The sequence below is a fragment of the Echinops telfairi genome, unplaced genomic scaffold (assembly GCF_000313985.2).
Source record: "Echinops telfairi isolate 266 unplaced genomic scaffold, ASM31398v2 ScPeMD7_7416;HRSCAF=8454, whole genome shotgun sequence".
Lineage (NCBI taxonomy): Eukaryota > Metazoa > Chordata > Mammalia > Afrosoricida > Tenrecidae > Echinops > Echinops telfairi.
The window spans coordinates 676,606-685,757 of NW_022111316.1; the positions used below are offsets into that span (position 1 = coordinate 676,606).

The 9,152-nt window shown below is 57.6% G+C and overlaps 1 protein-coding gene across 1 annotated transcript in view; it reads left to right on the top strand.

The window, feature by feature from the left end:
- The window catches only part of SYT7 (synaptotagmin 7), a 149,887-nt gene extending 144,832 nt beyond the window's left edge, over nt 1-5,055 (top strand). Inside the window, exon 15 of the mRNA XM_030887513.2 lies at nt 2,074-5,055. Within this exon, the coding sequence (XP_030743373.1) occupies nt 2,074-2,178 (105 nt within the window). The 3' untranslated portion in view covers nt 2,179-5,055. The remainder of the gene's footprint in view (nt 1-2,073) is intronic.
- The last annotated feature ends 4,097 nt before the right edge of the window (nt 5,056-9,152 follow it).

The window sequence follows — 9,152 nt, forward strand, 5'->3', positions numbered from 1 at the left end:
GTTTCAAACTGCTGACCTTGTAGTTAGCAGCCCAACGTGTAAGCACTCCGCCACCAGGGCTCCTCTGATCCTGGGTAGCCAGTTCTTAAAAAAAGCACAGCTCTCCTCAGAGCTGCCGGGCTTTTACTAGGTAAGCAATGGTGCTGTTGGGTTTAAGGAAGACTTGGGTGGGGAGAGGGGTGTAGGGGTGTTTGGTTGAAGGTTTAAAGATGGTCTCAGGGCAGTAGGTCCGGGGTTCATTCAGTCCCCAGTGGCTCCAGAAAGACTGCATCCCAGAAGGTTTTGTTGTTCTTTTCGCCCTGCCATCCGCTTAATGCCGACTCACAGCAACCTCACAGGACAAGGTTGAACTATCCCGGTGGGTTTCTGAGACTGTACATCTTTGCAGGCGGAGATAGCCCTGGTAGTATAGTGGGTTACTTGTGCTGACTACAAAGTCAGCAGTTTGAAACCACCAGCTGCCCCTCAGGAGAAACACAGGGCTTTCTCCTCCTGTAAAGAGATGCGGTCTCGGAACCCCCCCAGAGGCAGCTCGACCCTGTCCAACAGCGTCACTCTGAGTCGGAATAGACTCGACCCCGCTGAGTTCCCAGTTTGGGTTTTCTCCCTATGTTTTCCAACGAAGGTGGAATTCACAGAACATGCCATTAAGCGCCCACATGTTCCCTGTCCCCGCTGTGGCCCTGTCCCCGCTGTGGCGTTTCCTGTTGTTCCCAAAGTTGTCCAACCACCACCTCTCTCCAGGAAAGCGCTCTGGGACCCCACCCACCCACCCACCCACCTCCAACCCCCTAGGGACCACAAATCGGCTGGCAGCCCTTAATGCAGGTTTTATTTGGGGCTACGTGCTGATCGGCAGAGGTCATCGAGAGCATTCTCATATGCCCCTCACCCTGGCTTGGCCGCCAACCACCACCCACCCCCGCATTGTTAGCCTCTTACATCACCAGATGCTTCTGCCACCACTAAGAAACAGGCAGCGGCACCTGACTGTGAACCCAATACCATGTTGTTTTCTATGAATGCCCTTTCCCTGTCCCAGGGTCCTGTCCAGGGTGTCACATTGCACGTGGTTGCCTCTCTCCGGTCTCCTCTGGTCTGTGAGCATGTCTCCACTGTTCCCTGTTTCTCCTGACCTTGCGTCCTGAGCAGCACTGGCCGGCCAGCCTGTGGAATGTCCGCCAGTCTGCGCCCAGCACCTGGGCCCGGAACCACTCGCCAGCCATGGGGCTGGGAGGCCGGGGGTGCACCCATTGGCTCCTACCCAGTGGAAAAAAGAACCTGACCATCTGTTCCTGTAAGGATGACACCTAGGAAGTGCTTTAGGACTTCTCTCTCTACTCCGTCCCCTGGGTTCCACATTGAAACATTGTCACCTAACATGAAGTCCGGAGGCTGGGGCCAGTTGGGCCCACCCTGGAGACGCTGGGACAGCCCTGAGAAACAGCACTGAAGCCCCTAGGCTGGGGCCCAAGAGGCCTGGGGTTCAAACTTCAGCTCCACTTTAGATGTAAGCGAGGCTGTCTGTGCCTCCGTGTTGCCTTCTGTAGAATAGGGGCAAGAGCTTAATCCAATCTCACTGGGGGCCTCGTAGGTAGCAATGTGCAGCAGAGGTGAGGGGATGGTGCTTGGCATGGAGGGACGTGGGAGCTGACTGCCCCTACGCCAAGTAGACCCGGAGGATGCTTCCAACGGAGCAGCGAGTCCAGGCACAGCCAGGAAAGCATCCAGGGTGAGACGGTGCTGGATTGAGGTGGGTGTGAGCACCGGGTTACTGACTGCAGGCCAGCCCCAGTGACGCAGCGGCTGAGCGCTCAGCCTCCAACCTACAAGTCGGCAGTTCAAACCCACCAGCCACTCTGCGAGGGAAGCATGTGGCGATCAGCTTGTCCAGAAGCACAGCCTTGAAAAACCACGGGGCAGTTCATTCCACACATCCTATTGGGTCACTGTGATGGCCTAAAAACAGGTTTAGGTGCTCATGGAGGTAGAGTGCTGCCCCCCGGTGGTGAGCATAGGGCACTGCCCCAGAGCCCCATCTAACACCGCCCCGCCACCCGCCTCTCTCCCCAGATCTACCTGTCCTGGAAGAGCGGGCCCGGGGAGGTGAAGCACTGGAAGGACATGATCGCGCGCCCTCGGCAGCCCGTGGCCCAGTGGCACCAGCTGAAGGCCTGAGCGGGGCCAGGAGAGGCCTGGGGGGCCGAGGGCCCGGGTCTCCACCATGCTCTCACCACTTTATGCACTACGCCCGGCCCGGCCCCCCTGCCCTGGGTGAGGGGAGGACCCTGCCGCCCGGCAAGGGCCAGGGAGGGGTCCCAGGACTCGGCCCCATTTCCAGGAAGTACCAGCCCCACCCCCAGCGGTCCAGCTCGCGGGGAGAGACTCCGAGAGCCATTTTCCTGCTTTGCCCCTTTCCTTCCCCACTCGTGGAGAAAGGTGGGGGGAGCCTGAGAGACTGGCACGTACCTCCAGAGGCCCGCCAGGTGGGCATGGCCCGCCGTTTTCTTTGAGGCGGTGCCTGGAGTGGAGAAAGCCCCCCACCTGCGCGCCTGCCCCCTCGAGGGCCCAGGACAGGGGCGGCCGGGGCGTTTGGCCTTGGCCTAGAGAGGTCGGTCCCCAGGACAGCTTCAGGCGCCGGCTGGGCCCTGAACGCCTAGGAGAGTATAAATAGCCCGTTCCGGGGCCCGTGTACTTGTGATGTGTGTCCCCCTGTGTGTGCGTGTGCGTGTGGCGGCTGCTTGTTCCCTGCCCCTCTTCATCCCACCGGCAGTGCTTGAAGACTGACGCGGGGACCCCATTCGTGCAAGGCCTGGCGGGGCTGGAGCTGTAGGGGGGTAGGGGGTAGGGGAGAGCAGAGCCTGGGCCCAGAACTGACTGCCTCCCGCCCACGCGTCCCAGTCCCTCTGCCCTCCGGACTGTAGCACTGCGCCAGCGCCATCCCCTGAACGTCTGCTCTCACCGTTTAGGCACCTACTGTGTGCATAGCATTTCACAAGACTCTTGCTCTTTTCCTTCTCAGGGGACCCCCTGCCAGCTCGCTTCCCTAACATCCCCCCCAACCGGGAGCCCCACCCCCACCCCTAGCGCCTTCCCAGACGTCACATCCAGCCAAGTTGGTGAGCCTCACCATGCTTGCCCTGGGTTCCTTGTCTGTGCAGACCCCGCTCCGTGGTCTCCCGGTTTCCCCACACAGACCTCCTCGCGCAGACTCCCCGCCCCACCCCCTCCCGGTCCTCCCACTCCCGGCGCCAGGACACAGAAGCTATGACTTCTCCTTGGACCCTGCAGATTTCAGGATGATGCTCCGCTTAAGTCTCGCTGATCCTCACACTGGCCCTGTATTGATACAAGACCTAGCTGGCGACCAAACCTCAAACCCTGCAGGGGAGGGGCAAGGACGGGGGTCCGAGAGTCTGGGCTGCCGTTCTGAGCACACACCACCAGGTGGCACGCGGACACCACAGTCTGCCACCGCTGTCCCTGGACCTGACGGCCGCCCCCACATCCGCAGTCCGCCAGGCACATAAGCAATTAGGGACCGTTTTCCTCCCGTCGGCTGCCCCTTGAGCTGACCATTTCTGCTCTGTGCAGTAGCCAAGACCCCTGTCGCCCCCATCAAAATGTTCTCAACTTGGACCTCACCTCCCCCGACCTTCCCGCCCTGGCCCTGAGCCCCCTGGGATCTGGAGGAATACCATACATTGTAGGTGAACCGTTTCGTAGAGTGAAGAACCGCTGATGTGAAGCCAACATCCCTGGTAAATCCCGACTTGTATATTATCGCTTTGCTTAAAAGGGGGTCCGCCCTAAACGCGCCCTCCCCAGTGGGAGGGCTGGGGACCAGCTGTCAGTAGGGATGGAAGGGCAGGGACCCAGGAGACTTTGTGTGAAGAGGGTGCTGGCATTCTTACCCCCGCCCCCTTTGAGTACTAAGCTGAGCTACCTGGTCCCCTGGGGGCCGAATGTAACCCAATTGAGTGGTCTCCGGAGCTCCGCCCCGAGTGCTTTGCCAATCAAGTGCATCGAACTTCTCCGGACGGAGTCTCCTCCCACCGTGTGGCGGCACATTCCCCGGGTTCCATCTTGGAGTTCCCGGGGTCCCAAGCACTGCTTGGAGCCTCGGACTTGGGGGAGATAGGCAAGGAGTGTGGACCCAGAGCCAGGCAAGCTGGCACTGGAAGAGGTGGGTGGGGGACGAGGTCAAGGCCCACAGGAGAAGAGAGAATGGGGGCACTTGAGGAAGGGGGGCCCTGGAGCCTTGCCGTCATCCCAAAACCTTGGGCAAGACACCCACACACACCCCCGGGCCTCAGTTTCCCTAGCTGTAACATGATGGTAATAAAACTTCACCTACCTCATAGGGGAGGTTGTAAGGCCACTGTCGCCTGACCTGGGGAGTCAAGGCCGGAGGGCTCTGAAGGTGCTACCTGCGAGCCAAGTATTACTACCGACCGATCGATAGCACAGCCGCCCGCCGCCCCTCTCCCAAGAGCCTCCTGGAAAAGCCAGGCCTGCGGGGCCCTTCCCGTCTCTCCCCGTCCTCCGTGTCCCAGGACCCTTCATCTGTCGTCTGTGCTGCCCTAGATGTAGTCGTTTTCTTGTTCAAGTATCTTGTTGTGACCATCGCCCCCTCAAAGCCGCTGTGCAAATCCCACCTGCCCCAGGACCCCGCACCTGCGCCACCCTACTGGCACCAGATGCCGGGGAGGGGACAGGCGAACAGCCCCCTCCCCCAACACGCACACACCATTGAAACAAAAAGCCAACGGGGCCTCAAGGCTGGGGGTTGGTGGCTGCTGTTTGTATTGTATTTGAGTCCTTGAGTGCAAGTGTTTTATATTAAAAAGCAAAAATCAACAAAAACCCACTGTCACACACACAAGATAAGGAAGAGAAATGAAGAAAACGGAAGAGGAATAAAACATACGAACTTCACTACACGCACCCTCTAAGCCAGCAAGATCTCCTCTTTGCAAAATCATATTTTTGTGGGAATGGGCCTGCTTTTTGTGGCAAGGCGCATTCTGATTAATAAAGGATCGTGAAAAAGTAGGGCCTTGGCTGTTTCCTCGGGGGGTCCCAGTGGGTCCCAGAACTCCCTCCCCACACCAAGGGAAGAGACAGTGGGGGTGGGGAGGGCCACCCTAGCCTGAGTCTCCCCTCCACTTGTCCCCTTTAGGAAGTGATTAACTGCTGAGCTTCGAGCCCACCCTCCAGTCTCTAGTAAGAGCCTACCCAGTTACCCTGGAATGAGCCCTGGTAGCACTGAACTGCTAACCACCAGGTTAGCGGTCCAAACCCACTGCCGCTCCTCAGGAGAAAGATGAGGCTGTCTGCTCTCCCAAAGAGTGACAGTCTCAGAAACTATATAGGATCTCTGTGAGTCGTAGTCAACTCAAAGGCGGTAGGTTTTTCGAGCAGCTACACCTCAGACCCAAAGCAAGGCCCAAGGGGTCCCCCCAGCTCAGAACCCTGCATCCTACAGTCCCCAGGGGACTCTCACCACCCCCCAAAGCAGATCAGATAAACCCCACCCACCCCAAGCTCTGGAAGGCTCATGAAGAGAGCTACTGGGTCCCAGCACTGGAAGAGGTGGGTGGTGGAGGGTGTTCAATCTGTTGTTGGCAGGTGTGCCTCAGCTTTTGGACTCATCACGCACACACCCCACTGATCTGCCTCATAGAGCTTTCTGGAAGGTGAACTGCGTGGAAGCAGACAGCCAGGACTTCTCCCTGGGAGCAGGCAGGTGTGTGTCTGAAGGGCCCATCTTTACTGCTAGCTGACAAGCGTTTAGCTGCTGCATCACCACGAGGCACCTCATTTCAATCCTTAGGGTTGGAAAAATCTCTCCCATTCAAGTGAGCCTCTGTCCACCTCTAGCCTGAAGGCTGGGCCCCTGGGCCCATCGTCCCTTCCTTCCCTGAGACTGTGGCCCTGAAGGAGTTTCATTCCTCTAGGTCTCAGCCCCAGGAGCCCTGATGTTGTGTCGGGCTGCCAACCCCAAAGTTGGCAGTTCAAAACCACCAGCTGCTCCTCAGGAGACGGATGAGACTGCCGACTTCTGTAACGAGTTACAGTCTCAGAAACCCATGGAGCTGTTCTATCCTGTCCTGTAGACTCACTGTGAGCCACAATAGACTCGATGGCAGTGAACTTGGTTTTTTCAGAGGAGGAGGGTGTCTCAGCCCATGAAGAGCCATAAGGAACCTGATCTCCCCTCCCCAGCCAGGCCTGGAAGTTCTTGGGTGCTTCCCCAGGCAGATGCTGCATCTGTTCCTGATCCGGGCACCAAAGGAATAAATCACATATCCCAGTCATGTGCCTACCCCTTGACCCCTCCCCAGCTGGAGCTAAGACAGCCAGCATGCCTGCTGCCCTCCCCACACCCACTTGAAGTCAACTGCCTTCCCTTTTCACCCAACAATTTCTTAACCACTTGGTTTCAACAGCCCACCAAACCAGTGGTTGCTTCTTCCTGCAGCAGGGAGCCCCAGGACAGGTAAGTAGCCTCAGGACTGATTCTTGTCCCATTTCCTTCATTGAAACTGCCTCTGAGACACAGCGTGGGAAGGCAGGACCACCTCCAGACATTTCTGTGTCCCGGCCTTCACTTCTGGTCTTCCCTCCGTCCACTCCTCTAAGCGTTCCTCCCCTCCTTTGGGCCCTCTACTGTTTCCTTCCCCTTTGGCTCCCTCCCAGGTACCACTGCATTCTGGGAGCTGCTTGGGGCCATGTCCTGCCCTCCTTACCCTTCCCCACCAACCGAACCAAGACAATGCTTGGACACACAGTCCACCCCAACCCCGGCTCCCGTGACCATCTGTCTCTGTGTCTGTGTCCTGTGCGTCTGTGCTGTGTCTCATTTAGATTGTGAGCCCCCTTTGGGCAGGGACCCCTGTCTGGATATATATTCTGTGTAGCACACCCTCATGTGCAATAAATGTCCATCCTTAGAACGAGAGTGCCTGGCGTCTGGGGGTGCTCAGGCAAATGGCTGGGATCAGAGGCAGAGAGGTACTTCAGGGCAGGGGTCCCAGTTCCTTATTCTGATTTCCCAGGCCTCTGCAGGTGGGTGAACCTGTGGGGGTAGGGTGGAAATAGTAACAAAACTGGGAGAGGACCCACACTCTAGAATGTCTCCAATGCTGCTGGCCAAGAGGCCTGTGGGGGGGGGGGGGGGCCTCCAGGAGGGGAGAGGAGGAGACACTGCCCGCTCCAAAAGACATTAATGGCCAGACCGGAACAGTAGCAGCTTATGAAATAGGAGGAGCCCTGGGGTTGTGATCAAATAATTCAGGTACATGGACAAGTCGTCTCCCCTCCTAGATCTGTTCCTGGCCCTGCAGCCTCCTGGACTCTCTCATTTGTTCCCCAAACTTTCATTCTTATTCTGACCCACCAGCTTCTCAGCCTCTGCTCCTGCCCCTCTGTCCTCCTGGCACAAACACTGTTCCTTCAGGGTACCCCTGCCCTAAGGTGGGCACTTCTGACTGCCTCCAGGACAACATGGGGCCCCCATTGTTCCAAGTCACTCAGCCACTGAGGCAATACCAACTACTAATTGGCCCTATAGGACATGGTAGAACTGTCCCCATGGTCTTCCAAGACTGCAGCTTTTTAAGGGAGTAGAAAGCCTCAACTTTTTCCCAAGGAGTGGCTCGTGGTTTCGAGCTGCTGACCTTGAGGTTCACAGCCCAACTTGTAATCACTATGCCACCAGGGCTCCGTTGTTCCAAGTAGCCCTTCCAAGTGTGGCCTCCCTTCTTGGACAGAGATCAAGTGAGAAGGCACCGGAAGTTAGACAGCGTGGGACTAAGTGCTTCATCACTGCAGGAATCCATGATGCCAGCTGTCTCCCTCGTGGGAGATGAGACCCTCAACTCTAAAGGCACTCACTTTACCCAACCCCCCCAAAGTCCAGGAGGATTGAGTGAGCTCAAAGCCAGTCTCTGCCAGCCTTCTCCCCTTTTTCTCTGGAGAGAAGCCGAGCCACAGGCAACCCTGCTGGGCTGACAGTCAGCTGTGGATAAAGGCGCGATCTTTGACAGAGGACACAGGGCCCTGTGTGTCTCCGGGTGGTTCAGTGGGGTCCATCACTCCAAGCTTGAGGGCCCAGTGACCATGACAGGTAACATGACAGACCAGAGAAGAAAAGAAAATATGGGTTCTGGAACACCAGCAAGTACTCCCAAGTGACAGTGCCCCCCACCCTCCTGGCCCTGCTCCAGCATTAGCAGCAATCATACACACACACACACACATACACACACACAGCAGGGAGCTGCAGTGTCAGAACTCAAATTCAGCTCCTTAGACTGCAGATGGGGAAACTGAGGCCTGGGAGACTGGGACTGTTCAAGGTCACTTGGTCACTAGCGGAAGGACTGGACGTTACATCTTTTGATTCTAGGTCCTAGAGTAGTCCCTCTATGCTTTGGTCCACAAGAGGCTGGTCCTGAATGGGCTGCAGTTCCCCTGCTGTTGGTTTGAGTCCTCCTCCCTGTCTCCATGTCCAGAAAGACCACTGAGAGAGCAAGCACCAGACCCCTCTCCCTGAGAAGGGAGCAGCCCCCCGGCCTCCACCCCACCACCGCCTCCCACCCACCCGCTCTCCACTCTCATGGGCTAATGGACTGCTACAGCGCCAGGCCCAACCCCAGTGCAGTGGCTGGGCAGGGCCTGACCTCTTGGCCTCCTGTGACATCAGCCCGGCCGTTGCCATGGTGACAGCTGTCTGGCAGCAGCTCCTCTGGTCTCTAGGCTCAAGGTTTTACCATTTTCTTTCTTTCATTCCCTCCCTCCCCCCTTGCTTAGCAAGTTCTGCCAAGATGGAGCAAAAAGAAACTAAGAGGTGGTGAGCGAGAGAGAAAATGGATTGAGAGAGGGAGAGAGGAAGGGGAGAGGGCAGGAGGGGGCAGAGCCTGTGAAAGGACATGGAAAGGTCAGCCCAGCTTGAGGGAGACTCAGAAGCACCAGGGAGCCCCGAGAACAAAGCTGGAGAAGCTGTGTGGCCAGAGCTAGGGAGCAGGAGAACAGGGAGGCTCCGGAGCCAGGGAGACAGCGCGACAGAAGAACAGCTTGGAACAGCCAAAGCCTTTCTGATGATGAACACTCACCCCCCAGACAGACAGGACTCAACAGTTGGCTAG